The 18700-nt window shown below is 39.2% G+C and overlaps 1 protein-coding gene across 2 annotated transcripts in view; it reads right to left on the bottom strand.

Annotated features, from left to right (window-relative positions):
• The window catches only part of MTMR7 (myotubularin related protein 7), a 41808-nt gene extending 30662 nt beyond the window's left edge, over positions 1-11146 (bottom strand). The window contains exons 1-2 of one of the 2 annotated variants that reach the window (XM_077177487.1): positions 11036-11146; positions 10594-10710 (exon numbers count right to left, since the gene is read on the bottom strand). In XM_077177487.1, coding sequence (XP_077033602.1) covers positions 10594-10617 — 24 coding nt within the window. In that variant the 5' untranslated portion in view covers positions 10618-10710; positions 11036-11146. Of the gene's footprint in view, positions 1-10593; positions 10759-11035 lie in introns of those variants that run through there. The other variant, XM_054632749.2, reaches the window with a different exon arrangement.
• Positions 11147-18700: the final 7554 nt, after the last annotated feature.

Below are 18700 nucleotides of genomic sequence, written 5' to 3'. Positions count from 1 at the left end.
GAGATTTAAAACAATGTTAAAAGAGTTTAAAAGAGTGAAAAAGAAACATTTTGATGTTGCTCCCTACATTCCTGCTCGGGCTGACAGCAGAGGTCACACTTCAAGTTTTGCCTTCAGTAACTTCTCAATGGGACTCAAGAGTTTCACTTCCACTGCTCCCCCACCTTGGGCACAAAATGGGCATTCTCCCTTTTCTGCACTCCTGACAACAGGAGAGTCTAAAATACATTATTAACTCTCAGATCACCAGCTTGTGACTCATACATCATTAGTATTTTGCATACGGCATGTGGTATATGCATATAATTAGGCACATTTTAGGGGTAGGAACTAGATGATCTTTAAGGTCCCTTTGAACACAAATTGTGCTAGGCTTCCATGATTTCTGACTGAGAAACTAGAATAATTTCAAAAATCAACAAGCTTGATATTCAGTAGGATAAAACCTGTCCAAAACAGTTATCAGTTTGTTACTATAGGTTTGATGGATCTCCTACCACAACAATTTTAAAACTATTATTAGTTGATTTTCCTGAGAAACAGAATGACAGCATCTGAGAATTACATGTTTGCAATGTGTATTCCAAATACAATGCACTATTTTAAAAATAGGAATAAAGAAAACCTTAAAATGAGAATAAGCCAGTTTAGTAGCAAAAATGCTTAAACCAAACCATTATTAAAGCAGAGTCATCTCCCTCAAGGCCAGTTATAATATGTTTTAAACAAAAATGAAACTATTTCTTTAAACAAAAAAGGCTGCTAGAAAGCATGGATGAAGTCTTTTCCCAGGGCCATCTACTTCAGAGGTCATGCATTGGCTTGAGAAGGAATGGAAAAAATACAATACTAACCAAGCATGCATTCAGCAGCAAGCAAAAGAGGAGGGATGATACAAAGAAAAATGTAGGCAGTGCCCTTCTGAAAGGAACCCACAAAACCAATAAAAATCAGCATTTTCTGGATGAAGAAAAGTCCCTACACTGCAGTCCAGCCCACAAGGGCTCTGCTGCACAGGCACTGATCTTGCACAAGGCACTCATCACCCACCCCAGCCTACAAAGTGAGCTAGCATGGGCCATGAAACACAACCTAGCAGGCATCCACACAGCAGGACAGGGCTGAGGGATCAATTTCTAGACCTCCTGGGTCACATCCTTCCCCACTCATCAATCACAGCCCCATGGCTGAAAAATGCTAACCAACAAAGCTCCTCTTTGGTTGTGGTTTGTTGTTTTTTTTTTTTAATACAGAGCTACAAATAAATTAAAGGTTGAATCTGAATGAACAGGCACAGTTGCAGTAAGAGCTGTGTGGTAAGTCTGATTTCATCAAAGCAAATGCAGTGGCTGCACTGGGAGATCAGAATTCACCTCTCCTGGCAGTTTGTCTCTCAAGAACAGACAGTTGCAGCAGCTGAGGGAAGCATGAGAGGCAGGCATGAACTCATGCTCCCTCAGGATCTCAGCCCAGCTCTGGGGCCTTCCTAAGATGAGGTCACACTTTTTAATAGCCATAACTGTGTTTACATTCCATTCATTTTATTAAATAACGTTTTGTGTATCTGTAAATTATTGGCATCCACAACATACTGTGAGAGTGAACTTCACATTTCAGCTATACATTGTACAATAAATTCCATCCTCCTGCTCTTTTTGAACTTGTCACCAGTTATGTGCCACACGTGCTGTTACAGATCCTTCCCTCCATCCTCGTGTTCCAAGAGTGAAGAGCCCAACTTTACATAGCTGTGACCTTTATGGAAGCTATTCCAGACAAGCTCTTCCACACTTTTGATTAGTCTGCACAAGGTCTACTTCCTGAGAAAAGTCCAAAAGTGCAAACAGAATTCAAAGATTGGATGTACAACAGGTTTCTGTACTTTGTGTAGTGCAACAGTGATTGCTGTTTCGCTTTTTATTGAGTTTTTTAAAGTTCTCAAACATTGCTTGCTTTTTTGTCCTCTGCTGAACACACTGGGGTTTGGGTTAGTTTTGGGGTTTTTTTTGGTTTTGTTTTTTTTAGAACTAGCAATTGTAACTCTTAGTCATGTCTGCATATATAAGTTAAGATCTACCCCCCATGTGTATTATATTTATTAATGATAAATTTAGTCCATCAGTATAATGAGGCATTGCTCAATCTTAGATCTCACTCTGCTGATCAAAGGATCCAGAGAATGAGCCTTCTTTCTTCTCCTGCACTCTCCCAGCCAGGAAAAGAAAGACATGTCCAGTGGTTTCTTTAAACCTAGAGAGTTTGGGAATAGAGGGAATGGGAATATGTTCATTTCCACAAGAGGGGAGCACACATATTAATAAGGCTTTGGAAGAAGAGATTTTTTTCTATCTTAGAAGTCACAGCATGCTGAGAAATCAGCATTAATTGCCAAAATTTTTATCAAGAAGAGGTAATAATTATTTTTCTGTTTTTTTCCTATAAAACAAGGCTCCACTTTTTCACCAAAACAACTGTGGACTTTATTGGAGAATGTAGGAAATTATGTATGTACTGTCATGTCAGGAAAAAGGATAGCACATGCACATGTGCTACACTTAAAATGAAGAGCTGGTGTGAGAGACCAGACCAGAAAACACAAGTCTGTAAAGCTGAGAGCTGGATGACCACAAGGAATTAGAAAGAAAACATTAGCCAAGGCAGTCTAGAGAGGGGCATCTAAGTAAATCTTCCATAATTTAAATAATTAATTCAAAGCTCTTGCCTCTTTATTTTTTCTCCTTTTTTATTTTTCTTTCCTGATGACTATGGTTGTCTAGGCCTAAAGAAAAGACCACCAGGAGATTCATTTCAATAACTAAAACTGCTTACATGGAGATAAATAAAGTTGCCCAGAAAGTCTATTTCCAATGCAACACAGATGACAGAAAAAAGGAGGCAAAAATAGAAGTTAAAGGGAGCGCAGATTAAGAACAGATGGAAGGCACTTTTTACTCAGAGAACAAACATGACAAATGACTTATGAACAAGGTTGCCAGGAGGTCATTCAAGAAAAAATGTCATATTAGGAAAAATCATGGGCCAAAGTTTTATTCAGGCACAACTCCCACCAGTTTAAATGGGACTCCCACCTAAAGAAGAACAGCACGCATATGACCCTGAAAGCATTTGGAAAAGTTTGCCTGCCAAAATGTTATTCCTAAAAATATTCAAGTACCCTAATTTGTTTTCATTTTTAGTTTAAATAACTTTTTTTATAAGCTTTGACTGCATTTCCTATTTTTGAATGCTTTTTGAATATGCTACCTTAGTCCTCACTTCTTTAAGCTGTTTCAGTGTCTCCAAACATGTCAGCATCTCAAAACAGTGCAGAAGTTACTGCTACTATTTCAGGCTGTTCACAGCTCCACATGGGAAAGCTTTTTCAGATAAATACAGGATCAGTTCTGACTGTGGGCTCAGACTGAGTAGGGAAAGGAGAAGCAAAACTGTTTGGCAGATTGGCAAGAACTGGAGCTTCCTGTCACAGAAAAGCTCATGTGGAGCAGGAAGATGCTATCTGACAGAAAATGGTCTCTACTGTAGGATTTTCCAATAAAATTAAATTTGAATTATGAAATAAAAATCTCAAAGAGCTTTTTTCTCACTGCATAGGTTTTAAGTCTATGTGTTTGCTTCCTACACATAACCTGAAGAGGAAGACACTTGAACAGCTAATTCTGCCATGGTCATCGCTGACCTGCTCATTATCACTGAGCATCTTGAAGAAGATGAAAAGCCTATTTGTCAGCCAAGAGCAAAAGAGATCAGCTCCTATGTCACCAAGTGTTCTCTGTTCCTTTAGGAGGAGCCCCGACTGATTCATCTCTTCTAATTCCTTATCCCAAGAAGGAGAAAGGCCAGAAAACCCTCCCAGCCAGGAGACAGCTGCCAATTAAAGGTAAGCAGGGAATGTCCTCACTCAGGCCCCATCCTCAGGAGCTTCTCTATTGTTCAGACACTTGAAATTCATTGCTCTACCACAACCCATAAAAGCAAGTTTCATGTATAAGCTGATAAAGTACCTTGAAATTTGGCTGCACAAATGAGTTTCAGTGATTCTCCAAGGATAAAGAAAGGCCACTTCCACAAACTGCTCTGCTGCTGAAAAAGTTGACCCAAAGCCAAGGCTGGGCCCTAGGGGCACACACTGAGCCCTACAGAGACTTCTTGTCCATCCCCTTGGCCTCCTAGGCTGACCAGGGATTTCTGCTGCCTTCCCCGCTCTCCTCATGAGGTTACCCACAGGAGTAAAAGCAAGAAGAAACTGCATCCTGGGAATTCGTGACAGGACTCTCGCTGGCCTGAGCACTGCCGGCAGACAAAAGCTAAGGGAAGAGCTTGTGAAAGCCAAAAGCCTGAGCCTAATGAGAAAAAAGGAGCACAGCTGGTATGGTTGGAGGCCAAGTGGAATATTTGAGCTTTCTTCACCCTGGTTGACCCCAGCTGTCCATGTGTTTAGCATAATTCCTGAGAGGGAAAAAAGACTACATGTAAAAGACCAAATGCTATTACTTTTTTTTTCCAACACAAAGATAGTAGTGTTGTACTTGTTAAACAAAATATATAATAAGTGATCTTTTTTGCATGATCTTGGAGTAAGAATAAAAGAAAACTGAATTGCCAATTGATGCTGCCTTTTAATGTGGTTTCCATTCTATTTCATAAGAATCATAAAAACTGTACTTGATCCATGTTACATTTTTATATTTCCCTCTCTGAAAAGATCTCCCAAGTGCAGTAAAATAATGCACAGTCTGTGAAGTTAGATGGCTGCCTCTGTCAAAAGACTCAAACAAAGCCACAAGTAAATAATTAAATTTAAGCAAAGATACCTTAAGAGATGCATTGTAAAAAGTTTCCTCAGGGCAAATCTGGCAGGATGGGGGAAAATATTCAAGAAAAATCTAAACAAGTTTAATTTTCTAAAGAACTAAAGTGAAATGGAGGAAAAGAGCTGAAAAAATATTAATGAATGATTCATAATAGCAAGACAGACAACAAACTACCTAATAATTTGGCTTTAAAAAGAAACTGTTGTCTGCTAAGATCTATAAAGAGTGAGGTCAGCACCACATTAGCAGATACACCTGAGTAGCAGCTGTGTGATGGGAGCAACAACCAAGACCCTATTACAAGAGTTTAGAGCATTACAATATGGTGTCAACACTAACACAAGGCTCATACATAAAATCTTCTCTTTCAGTCTGTATTAAATCTCATTTATCTGGAAAAGGAGAGGAGAGCAACTAAGTGTATCCTATTAAAAATCCTATCTAAGAGTTTTAATTTAGGAAAAACAGGCCTTCCTCAAGGCAGTAAATCTTAAATACATTTGCCAAATTTGTTCCAATTTGGCTCTGAAAAGATATATAGGGAAAAAGAATTCTGCATGCAGCCAAAGGATACTAATAAGAAATACATCTTTAAACTCATGTATTTGATACAGGCTTTTCTGTTACGTGTTTGAAACCATGCCCTGTTCAGCAGCCTATTTTAGAGCAGCAGTACCAAGTCATTTCAGCTGTGCAGGCCACGAGAGATTTGCATTAAAAATGGATTTGTAGGACTCCTTTTCTGGTAGTAGGGACCTGTCTTTCTCAGCAGAATACACCTGCACAGCAGGAAATGTCAGTGTGCATTTTCTATTGCAAATAGAACATTCCTTAGGTTTACAGACAGCAATGGCTCAAATACCACCCACTTGGGCCCATTAACAGCAGGCCTAGAGATTCCAGCCTTGACCACCCCAAAGCCTAACTTCTCAAATCCTTCATTCCAACTTCAGTCTCCTACTATGCAAAAAAAAAAAAAATCAAAGAGGACCCTGCAGACATCCTGTCTTAATGACTTCCAGTACTATTTTTCAAGTGCAATAAGGTTTGGAGTTAGCAGTTTAGACATAAATACCAAGACAACAAATTAAAACACACGACTACCCATGATTTTTAGAGCTTGTTTTGTGACTTTATCCCGCTACCTCTTTATTGAGAGTTACATTATTGAATGTATGAAAGTCTGTGTGATCTTCTGACCATTTTTGACTAAATATTTTGAGAATAATGGCTGTTATAAGACTGTTTAAATCAAAACTCACACTAGGAAGGTAGCTTGATGACTCTAATTCAAAACAAATATTTCATAGCACAATTCCAAACAGATAATTTAAGTCAAATCCCACAACATCTGGACATTTTCTGCAGTTCTTATTTTCATTATATCCATCTCCAGTCTGATGTAACCACAGAACATTTTCTGGGCATACAATACTACAAAGCTCACTTGTATTAAATTTATCCTTTGGGTCAAACTTTTATAGCACAAAGATGGAATAAATGGAGCCCAAAGAAAATTAAATTTCATTCTAAATAAGGAAAATTTATTAATAAGAAAAAAATCCATAACTCACAAAATCAGAGTTAAGTGAGTCCAGGATTAGTGTATATGTTTTAATGCATCATTTGACTAAAGCAGTGAAGTAGAATGACATATTTGAAGCCATGAAACATTACTGGACCCAGAACAGGTTAACCATGATGTAAAATGAGAAACAGTTATGAAATCAGAAAACACCAGCTGAACTGTAAGACACACTGCTCTAAGTTGTATACTTAGAGGAAAGTACAGAAACCACCTTCACACAACACTCGAAAAGCAGAAAATCAACTTGGCACTTAAAAGATGTGGCATAACGTGTTTGCTGTAACCTGATGACCCAAAACACCATTAAAAGGCAAAGGCCATGCCAGCCTCACCTCCTCTACCTTTCCAAAGTAGCAAACTAAACACAAGTTTAGCCAAACTCTAGTACTATAGTGAAGTGTTTGTGGCACTCCATTCCCCATTCCAGCAGGGGAAACAACCATTTCACATCCCCAGGTGTTTCCCGATCCCACCTCAGGGCTGCTGCCACCTTTCTGCATAACTGAAATAAATCAAACTTTTCCAAAAGTTTGGATAGTAGCTTGGATACAGAGAACATAACTATAATATCATACCTTATCTCAACAGAAGGCACACAGAGAGCAGTGGTAGAATATGCCAACTTACCTCAAAAAAAACGTGGAGATCCAGCAACCCAGAACATGTCATAGGAAAGTAAAGACTGGGCATGCTGGGTTCAATTTTGCTATTGATCTGGATAGACATCTTGACATATGTTTTGCCATTTACATTGTCATATATAAAGTGGATATAAATTACATGGGTTTCCTGATGGAGACTTTATGAAAAAGGACATGTTATAAAATCTTATTAGAAAGTAAGAATTATGTAAAATTGATTAAAAACAAAAGCAAACACGCAGCTCACTTACACATGCTGGAAATTTTTTCTGTGAAGCAATACATCTGGTAGAGCGATTTGTCACTAACGTGGGAGCAGATCTTAAATTCTGCCTGAGAGAGGCATCATTGAAAGGAAGTACTTCACTGTAACATCACAAAAATGAAAGCACTCGAGCAACTCAAGTCATCCCAAGTATTCTGTTAACACTGAGCCAAAAGAATTACTGGGCTAAGCCCACTGAAGACAGCCAGTACGCCAGAGAAAAACTGATGTGTTCTTTATTAGAGGGCCATCAATAGGCCTGCTGACAATGTACAAACACAAATAATATGAACATATCTAGAGAGCTCTGGATCTTTCAACCTGTCCCTGGCCAGACAAATCTCTACACATGCTCCTAAAACGTGCTTCTAATCTTCTCAGAAGTATTGCTGATTTCTTTTTTTCTGAATGTTATGAGCTGTTTGTCATATTTCTGGTTTGGAGAGTTATCCTAAACCATCTTGCTGCCCAATCCAAACTCATGTCAGTCACCGATTTTACTAATTTTTAATTTTTAAAGGGTATGGGAGTTATATATAATTCTATTCAGCAATGAGGGATGGTTTCCAACTTTTAAACTTAAATTATGGCCTTCATAAATAGGATGGCATTTACCTTGTGAAAATACAGTGCCTATGTACCCTCTTTTCTACCAAGGGTGTAATGATAGAACAGTAGTGGTCAGCACACCAAATAGTGTGTTAGCAGGTGGATATGGACAGTCTGTTGGGAAAGCACCAGAATGGCTTTTGCAGTGGGAAATCCTACTCCAGAGGAGTCTTGCAAAACTTTGTGTGGGCAAAGGAGACACATAGGAGCTTCAACACAGACAGACATGGTAGAATACCTCCAAGAAAAACAACCTAAAACATATCTACAGAACAATGGATTGGACATAGGAAAGAGGTCCTGGGGTCATTGATGACATTTCTCTGAAATTATCAGAATCTGGAGGGCTGTGATCAAGATTCACTGTGAAGGCATGGGTAGGGTGAACATGGAATATTTATTGAACAAATCCTTGAAGCTAGAAGGAAGCGATACTGAAGGAAGCTACTCAAGACTTTTCAGTAGTCAGAATTTTTGTGAAGCCGTGATCTTCTGGAGCTTGCTCCCATGCAGGCTGTGGAGCCAGAGAGTGTCATCCTGTCTATAAGGAGCTCTGGCTACTCACACAGAGAGGTCCATAAATGGACACTAATAGGAAGAGCTGGAACCTAATACAACTGTAAACGCTGAGAAGCTGCAGAACGTGGCCAGGCCTAAATGCTCTCTCCTCTCTGTCACTCTGACACAGAGTAGTTATGTTAATGAACTACTGACCCACCTGGTATGTAATTACCTTCTGCTTTTTCAATGTCTGTTATGTTTTATCAGATTAATTTTAATATTTATGACCCATAAATCACTACAGTCGTATTTCACTTAAAACAATTGCTGAGACCTAATGGGTGTTATGTAATAGAGACCTCCCTTTGAAGGAAAAGCTTTTACTTGGGCTAAGAATTTTGTTTTGAGATATTAGTAAGTTTATTATCTTGCTAAGTATGGGATTTACCTTGCTTTTCCATGTGGCTGGGTTTGTGAACCAGGAAAGTGTCATTATTCTGAGATTAATACCTTTGCAGAACAGGGCAGTCACTTCTCAAATTTCTCTCAGGACAAGTTTGTATGGAGTCAGGAAATGTGACACCAGAGGCTAACATATGGTACTATGAGATTTCCCTTACCTATTTTTACATTACAGGCATTGGAAAACATTTAATGTTCAGTTACAAATTATCAAAACCAAATTCAGTAAAAATAAAACAAAACAAAAAACCCCAACAAGTACTGGTGACTTATTTTAAGATGAGGAATTAAAAAAAAATCAATGGTATCAATTCTGTCAGGGAGCTTTAGATACACTGTTTTTTCAGTGTATTTAGGAGTAACTGGAGAGATTAAGTATTTTAGTCAATCAAAACATGTTGATTTTCTACATTTATATTGGAAATTTTAAAGGATTTTTGTACCCCTTGTACCTTTAAATCATTCTTTCTAAACTGCTCTATTATATCAGATACCTTTCAGCATAGCTATAATGTAAGAGATTGCCAGGATGCAGGACTGCAGAATCACCTCACACTGAGTCAAGATTTTCAGTGACCTGAGGCATTGGTACAGTGCCTTCTCACAGTATCAGTTACAGAAATGGGTTTTACATATGCAGAGTAATATTTTCTGGACCAGGACCTGGTTGTAGAAAAGAAAACAGATAAGCTTCATTGCCTGCAACAGGGACTTTCCTGGGTCTCCCATTGGCAGCAAACACAACCATTATTTTTTTAATATATTTTTCCACCCTTATTAGTTGTTTTTAACATTTTTCTCATTCATGCTTTCAGCATTCTTCAGCAAATGGTCAGGAGCATCTGTACAGACAACTTCCACTAATTGTACCTACCTGCAGGAGGACACAGCCATATTGTTCTGAAATTCTTCCTTCCCAAAAAAGGAGATAACAGGTAATGAAATGAGATTAGAAGAAAGGCAGTTGTTATAAATGCCTATCTTCTTACTAGATTTACAGCTTAACACCTAAAGGCCAAAAAAAATAGGCAAATAACAAGGCCCTGATCTCAAATTCATGCCATCATATTAAATATTGATAATAAATACAAATAAATTCTTAATTTCAGGGGGTTTGATTATTAAATAAATAAATAAATAAGAAAATATTTATTTATTATAATAAATCCCAAAATTTTTTATAATATATCCCACCCCATTTCAAATTAACATATTGCTCAAGTTCACTTTTTTTGTGATTACGTTTAATCTAAACCTTTTCTGTGTTAAAACTGTATTTTTATTTTATTTTTTAGAGTAACGAGACGATTTTGTGAAACAAATACAGGCCTAGTGCTTAGAAAGCTGTAGAAAAAAACGGATTACGTCGGCTAAAGATCAAACATACGCATAGAAACACTAAATCTATTCATCGCCGAGCCTGCAGTCTCGGGGCACACGACGGGCGTCCGAGAAGCAGTACCCCAGCTGCCACTGGGGATGCCTGCAGCTGACGGGCAGTGCCTGAGGTAACAGAGGGACGGAGCGAGAATCCCGACCAGCCCATCCCGCAGGGCAGGAATCACGGCAAACTGGCCCAAGCAGTCCGCAGCATCGGCGGCAGGCCCGTACAGGCCCGCAAGGCTGCAGGGCCAGGCTCCCCCGGGCCGGAGCCGGAGCCGGAGTGGGGATGCAGCCGCGGCCGGCGGGACCCACCTTGGGCATCCGGATGTGCTCCATGGCGGCAGCGCCCGGCCGGGCTCCTCACGCACGGCCCCCGCCGCGGAGCCGGCCCTGCGCACCTGGCCTCTCCCCGCCGCACTCTGCCCGCTGCTGAAAACAATTGTTATTTTTTTTAATCATATAATTTCATTTGATGTTTTCCTGGCGTTTTCCGGCGCAGGTGGGAAGGACGAAGGGAGGGTTTATTGCCGGCAGATGATGCTGCGATGCCGGCAGGTCAGCGGCTGGCTCCACCTCCCCGGCAGCTGCCATGCCGCCGCGGCCGCAGGGATGCTCCGCGCCCGGCACGGCACGGCCCGGCACGGCACGGCACGGCCCGGCCCTGCCCCGCCGCCCCCGGCCCCGCCGCCCCCGGCCGCAGCCTCCGCCCCGCGGCACCGAGCGCGCAGCCCGCACGGTGTGCTTGCTGTCTTACCGAGCGTTACATCGCTCTGCCCTTTCGTTCAGGGGAGATCAGATCGGAAGCATAAAGCGAGCTCTGTCTGAGATCGCCTCCCCCCCGTTTTGTTTGTTTCCTGGCCCAGCGCGTACAGTAGCTCAAAGACAAAGGCTCCACTTACGGAAACCGAAGCACTGGATTTTGTTTATCTCAAGCTCTGTGTGTCTGTAGTTCACGACTTTGCTGCATCCTCAGATTTGCACAAGGGAATATTTTCAGTGACACACAGTTTTCAGCCTTGTGTCAGAAATTCCTTTTCCCATCTTTTGCCTTACCTATTGCCAGAGATGCGTTTCCTCTCTGTCACTCTGACACAGAGTAGTTATGTTAATGAACTACTGGGCCACCTGGTATGTAATTACATTCTGCAAGAGCAAAAAGAAATGACACTGAGATGATTTTCCCAGTTTACCAGTGTGAAGATAAAGAACAAGTATCTCTAGCAGTATCTCTAACCATCTTTCATATTCTAACCAGCTATCATATTCAGAGCAAAAAGAGAAACTTCTCAGTGTTTATAACCATGTGCAAATGACTAGAGGTGCTAGTATATTATTTTAGATACGTCATAAATATTCAATGCCCAGGTATTCTATATTGATCAAGGTATTCCAGCAATTCTTCACAAGTAGGGACTAGCCTCATGGAAGCATAGAAATAAATGTGGACAACTGTCAAACAAGCCCCACAAAGGCCACAGCAAGAGGACTCTGCTCCAGAGCTACAGAAGCTCTCAGCATATCCTTTGCTTGCCTGCAGAGAAGAGAGAAAGCCTTATTTGTTTTGTGAAAGATAAAATATGGGTTGAAAATAACATGGGGTTACCAAAAACAGAAATGCATTTTACCCCAAGGGAAAGGGAACAGTGGGTACAGCTCTACTGGTTCCAAAGTTTCTCCATTCCTGCCACTCTCTTGCTAGTGAATGGCTAGATTTTCTTCCCCCATTTTTTATCCACAAAACCCAGGGCATCAAGATTTTTTTTTATATCAACTCTTAGGTTAGAGGAGGCAGAAGCTGATGAGTGGAAAATAAGTCACCCCTGGATTTGACCATTCTGCTTGCCACTCCCATTTTGGCCCCTTTCTGCCCACCTTTCTCTCATAGTTCTCCTGCTGTTTGGATGGCATCCATAAATGTACATAAAATGTGGACTTCACAAGACTCTTGATCAGTGGCATATTTTTATTCTCTGTTTTAGGCTAGAGCATCAGAATCAATTAAGAATTAACCAACCATGGAATATGTTTCCTTTGTAGTTATAGCTGATGTGATTCATTGCGTGTATTATCATCTTTTGGCATTACCACCAATGAGTAAGTTGGAAGAAAATACATTTATCCTTTCAGTCCCCAGAGATGCTTTTACTCTGGTACATCTTGTGATTCATCACAGCCAAGTTCAAGTCCTACAGCTGATGTCAGGAGAACTTTCAGATGCAAATGACAATGCACTTTAACTCTGCTTCATATTCATCAGTATCTGCCAAGCTAAAGCCTTGCTGTCCAGGTAGCAATCAGTTGCTCAACATCCTGACACAGATTTTGGCCTGTCTTGGACTGATAAAATAGTTGATGGGCAAATGCAGCTGTAAACAGAACTTAGGTTTAGATAAAAGTTACATCTGATGCAATTGTCATGTAAAGCTTCAGTAAACACAGCTTTCTAAAAATTCTCTGATAGTTTTCATTTGCATTTCAGGCTCATGGAGACTGCTGCCTCAACAGTCCGGAAATTAAATCCTCTGTAAAGGTATAACCAGAAATAATTCTGCAGATTACTGCTCTGACTTGACTAGGATGTAGGGGCAGGAAAATTAAATTGCCATGCCTACACAGGTTTTGACCTATCTACTGAAACTGCAAATAAAGGTCTAAATTTATTTCCCATGAAGAATGCCAGTCACTGAGGACTAGAATCATACCAGCATAATTACTTTTTATATCCACAAGTAACAGAGTCAGCTTTCAGCCTCATCCATTAAAACCTGAAAGCACATTTCACTTTCAATATGTAAACATTTCTGTTACAGTCAGTGGAGTTACCCAAAAACTCAGACGTTTTCCATACAAGCTACCTGGCCTGTGTTTGAACCACCATGTTAGATGTGGAAGGCTTTGTGGATTTATTTGTATTTTCCAATTATATCTTACTTGTTTAAGGGTAGTTTCCTGTGGGCTTCATTTTAATATAATACAAAATCAAAGAATACATTTAGGTACTTTTAATGCTTATTTTAAAGTTTAGTCCACAGATTTGTAGACATAAATTAAATACTGATATGTAGGCAGGAAAATAACTGAAAATTGGTGATATAACAGCTTGGTTGCTAGGACAGCTATAGCCAAGGTGGCAGAATCCTCCAGCTGAAGAGTCTGGTATATGGGATGAAGATGTGGAGATTGGGCTCAGCCCATGTTACTGTGGGCTAAAGGCAAACAGTGTCATTTGAGTGCAGCCCTGGGTTTGTGGATAAGGAATGGAGCTTAAAAAAACCCAGCTTGACATTTCACCAAGGAAATGCTTTTGGACCTACTGATGGCAAAAAGTGGATTTTGGGCATCAACTCTTTCTCATGCAATTCACCATACAGGTCTTTGTACATTATTTGTTGAAAATTACACACAAACCAAATAGGACTGTATCAGAGCCAACTGACTTTCTTATCAGTTTTCTTCTAATGAAAATATTCAGTAAGATGCATGGCAAAATCGACTTTTTATAATAGGAAAAGGGAAACAGTACCACTTTTTACCATAAAATATGGTATAATAATAAATTTTCAAACATAACATATCTACACCAGTAATACGCAAGAGCATCAAGAGTAGTTACAAGCATGTAACTTGTAACTACTTTGTTGTTTCAAAATTGTTTTCTTCCACAATTCCACAGTACTTCTTTGCTGGTTTAACCCCTTCATATGATAAAAACCACCCCTATAATTTATTAGAATTATGGAATCTTTAAGTTTGGAAAAGACCTCTAGGATAATTAAGTCCAGCCATTAACCTGAACATGTTACCATTAAACATCATATCCAACCTAAACCTTTTCTGGCACAGCTTGAGTCCATTTCCTCTCATCCTGTCACTTGCTGCCTGAGAGAAGAGACCAACCTTCACCAGGCTACAACTTCCTTTCAGGTGGTTGTAGAGAGTGACAAGGTCTCCCCTGTCTCCATTTCTCCAGAATAAACAACCCAGCTCCCTCAGCTGCTCTGCTCCTCATAAGATTTGTTCTTGTTATTTCCTTTTGTCAGGGTTTTCCATGCCACTTGTCAAATGATAAAGATTCATTCTATTGGAATATGCTTACACCCTAGGTAATAAGTACCACAGATTCAGAAACAGTGTATCTGTTTATATTTGTTTCATAACTTTTGAACCTTTTTCAGGGAACATGCAACTTTCTCCTGGTAAATGAACTTGGACACACAGACTTCACCCCTCAGTTAATATAGCAGGAACTGCATGTACAAGGTAAAGGATGTGAGGAGCAGCTTCTACTTTATTGTTTAACTTGACTGTTACTAGGTTTGACCTTTTAACTTTTCCTTCAAGAATGGCTCAAAGTCTTTGATTTGGCCTTGTTATAAAACATTGCTACATTCTTATAAAAGCAAAATTTTTGCAGGAAAAATACCAGCCAACCTCTGGAAATTGGAATGGTTCTGATGCTATTCTGCAGATAAACAAACTGACATTTATATCATGTAACATATACCATATAACATTGTGATACATGATATATGGTACATCACACATGATATCTGGCCAGGTTTGTGATAACTGTCCAGAAGTGCATAGTAGAGAAATAAAATAGACAAAACTCTAGAATTACTCAGGATATACGTACAGTTATTTACATGATGATTTCACATATTGAAGAAACAGGTAGGATTATGCCAAAGTGGTCACTGTTGATCAAATAAGAGCATTGCAACAAGATTAGAATGCTCAAACCTGTTGCTCTGAAATGCTGCATTTTACATAAGAAAGCATGTTGGCACAACCACCTGGAGAGATAGTGAGGGAAGGTGTGTCAGGATGTCCTGGAGCTGGTATTTGTCATACCACACACAGCAGTTACAGAAAATCTTAGCACTTACAGGAAGGGGTCAGTCAGTTACTACAATATGGATTGTAGGGGCAAAAAGGAGAGAAGTGCTTCTCAATACAGCCAGTAGAGACACAGACTCTTCCACAAGATAATTTAAAGCTCCTAAACTCCTGAAGTGATGAAATACTGCTTAGAGATTTGCCTCTGAACTGTAGCATCTGCCATATGCTGACTACTTTTACACTAGCTTTTCCCAAATCTTAGACAGGAAATACTCCCCTAAGTGATATTAGAAAATAAAAATAACTTTAAAAAGAAGGTATATATTGTTAAAACCACCTTATCTTAACTATTTCCATTGAAACATTCAGTCAGAGGCTCAGCAACAACTCAGGAGAAAACAAAGATGTAGAGTTGAAAGCAGACTGCAGCTCTGTATAGTCTGAAGTAGTATTGCTCAATGAAAAATAACATCATGATAGCAAGGCAGCTTCCAACACTTTCACAAAGAAAATTTTCTTAACTTATGGGACCATACTAATGGTGTGCCTAGAGCATTTTTCCCAACATGAAGAAAAAGATATGGACATGGTGTATTTGGGTTTAGGGAAAGAAGACTAGAGAAGAAAGAAAAAGTGGATAACAAAGGAAATTTATTCCCTGGCCTTTGTATAAGAATTAGTTAAAGCTATTGAAGAGTTTATCCTGAAGCTTCCCATTGACCTATGGTGATCAGAATTCAGTGAAGGAATTGTGTCTTTTATAGTCATGCTTATGCATGAGGGTGTGATAGTTATAAATTCATTTTGATTACTCTCCAAATTTTACAGAAACTACAATGTTGTACGAAGTGAAATTTAAAATAAGGACAGTTGTTTCCCAAAAATATATAATAAAACCCTCAATGAAATTCTGTTTTATACTTCAAATTCACACAATATGAAAGTACATTTTTGAGATAATATGTTTCTTTCTGCCTCTAAAAAAAAACCCTTAAGATTAGCCTTTCTTTTTCTTTCTTTTTTTTTTTTTTTTTAATAAGGTGCTGAAGCCAAACACAGTTCTTCAAATCTCTGTGCAGAACAACTGAAACTGATGTGATTCCTACCACCTGACTGACAAACAGCCATCACAATAAGTGGCCAGAATCAGTTTTGGCTGCCTTGCACTTCTTGAAATCCTTCTGAATTTCAGGTGATTGCCCTGGCCCCTTATCTACCATAGGATTATGGAAATAAGCTGACACTGTGGAAGCTGCCAGTGAAGTATCACTAAACCTCTGTGGTAAAGGGGCTCAGAATATGCAGTAATCTTTAAGCTACTGACAAGCAATTTAGTTTTTGAGAAATAGCTGATTAAGCAAGGGTCATAGAAACCTCAGTGTTCAGACTGAAAATGTGTTATGAATAAATTCACATGTGCTTTGACAAAACTTGCCCATTTTATACTTGAATTCACTTTGTTTCACCTGGTCAGTACTTTTCAGGGTCCATTACTGCTGCTTGGGCTTAGGGAAAAAGTTAAATTTTGAGTGGGTTCTGAAGAAAGTTCTGGCATTTCTGGGCTGAAAGCTCTGAAGCTCAGGAAATTTCTCTAACTCTTGACATTTTTTCACCCTGTGTAGTATTACATTTCTGTTCTTTATCTCTGTCAATTATTTTCATGAGAAGACAGCATTTGATGTAATCTGTTCCCAGAGAGGAATGTCCAGAGTATTGCTAAAAAATACTTTTGCTCATTGGTAACAGGGTGCGTGAATTATTATGGTTGAATGGTCCTCATCTGAGTGGAAAGGATGCAATGTCTAGCAAAAAATATCTGTGAGATGAGATGTACTATTAACTTCAGATGGTTCTGGACATGGTTGTACAAAACTGCCCACTTTGAGTCAACAGTTATAAAAGCCAAAGAGTTAACAGTTAACATTATCTGACTTAATGGCTATGGTCCACTCACCCAGCACATGTCTACACCGGGTTTTTTGCTGCGTGACACAACATGAGCCACTGAACTGGGTTGTTATTGCCAGCCTACATCTCTAATGCTGCTGATCTACATCTGTACCAGTATCAGGGGGACCATTCACATCCTAATGTCTCAAGCTATTCCATGTCTTGGTGCCCACACAGGGCACACAGGGCTCTCACCTCTGTGCTCACCAGCCACCTGCCTCATGCACCTTATACATCACTGGGTTAGGTAACATCAATGCTTCTCACTCTTGGCCTTTCTAGTCCTACAGAAGAGCCTGGGCTTTGGTTGGAATCCCCTGTGGTGTTCTCAGAGGCAGAAAATATTCTGTCTCTATAAAGCCAGAAATGAGACCTTCTGTGTTCCATAGGCATCTCCTTTCTTGCTGAGATGAACAGGACAGTAAAGATTAGGGCCAAATCCTGAAGTGGCTGCTCTCTGGCATGTAGAACTTAGGTTTATTAGCACATTGTTTGGTGGTTCTTATAAGGATTGAGGGCATCTCAGGGCATCTTGAAAAATTTTGGATTTTTTCAGAGGGAGAGAGAATTGCACTTGGCAATTCCTGTTTCTACACTGTCAAGGAGTGCTCAACTACAAAATTTTCCTCCCAGCAGTTCCAAGTAAGTCCGAGGTGGATCTAGCTTCACTGTCTCTGACTATATCTGTGGGCAAAATAGGAGAGAGGAAGAAAGAGAAAAAAAAATTTCCAGATTGACAAAGTAGAAGTACTTGTGGACTGGTATTAGAGGAACAGATTCCCTGCCTTTTATGTTTTGCAAAAGTTGCGCTCCAGAAGCGTCTGTCTGTAGTATTTACTGCATATTGGTAGCTGGAAAATAAATTTCAGAGAACAAATTCTCTAAATTTCCAAGTGTCTAAGCCTAGCTTCTGTACTATTAACTCTATTATCTTAGAATATGTTTATCTTAATTGAATTATTTGAAGTATTAATCTTTCTGCTGTGTTTTGCAAGAGGGAAAGTTCAGCATTTGTAGAATCATTCCAGAAAATACTGGAATGCAAGATAATTTTATTTCTTTCAGATGCTTTGGCTTTTGGTGTTATTTTTCCTTGTCAAGGTTCCTACTGTTTGTTGGACAAGTCCTTTATTGGAATATTTCCAAAATCAAAGGAGTCAATTCATTTGTTTCATATTTCAGTGAATTTTTAAATGCTTGTCTTTAAATCAGCATTTGTTGAAAAATATAGTTATTTTATATATTTGGCTTTTGTTTATATTCTCATTATAATGCAGAAATGGGCAAAAGAAATATGGCCTACATGAGAGAAACACAGAGACCATTAGATATATTTGTGGTACATGGAACTTATAAGAGACACAAACCTCAAAAATTTACTTCTAAATAATAAACCCAGATATCCTATGGTTAAACATTTATTTGAAGTGAACCTTTAAAAATACCAAAGGTCTGTCTTCACAAGTGAACATTTTTAGCATGACTAAAAAATTTGTAAAGTAAGAAAGATAAGGTTTGTCTGAGACTTGAGTTGATTAAACAGTGCAGAAATGCACTCTTTTGGGGGAAGACATGATGTTTTTACTAGTCTATCACTTATTAACACCCAAGTACATTTTTATCTTGA

This window comes from Agelaius phoeniceus, chromosome 4 (genome assembly GCF_051311805.1).
Source record: "Agelaius phoeniceus isolate bAgePho1 chromosome 4, bAgePho1.hap1, whole genome shotgun sequence".
NCBI lineage: Eukaryota > Metazoa > Chordata > Aves > Passeriformes > Icteridae > Agelaius > Agelaius phoeniceus.
The sequence above is the reverse complement of the archived record's forward strand: the minus strand, read 5'-3'. Positions and strand labels throughout refer to the sequence as shown.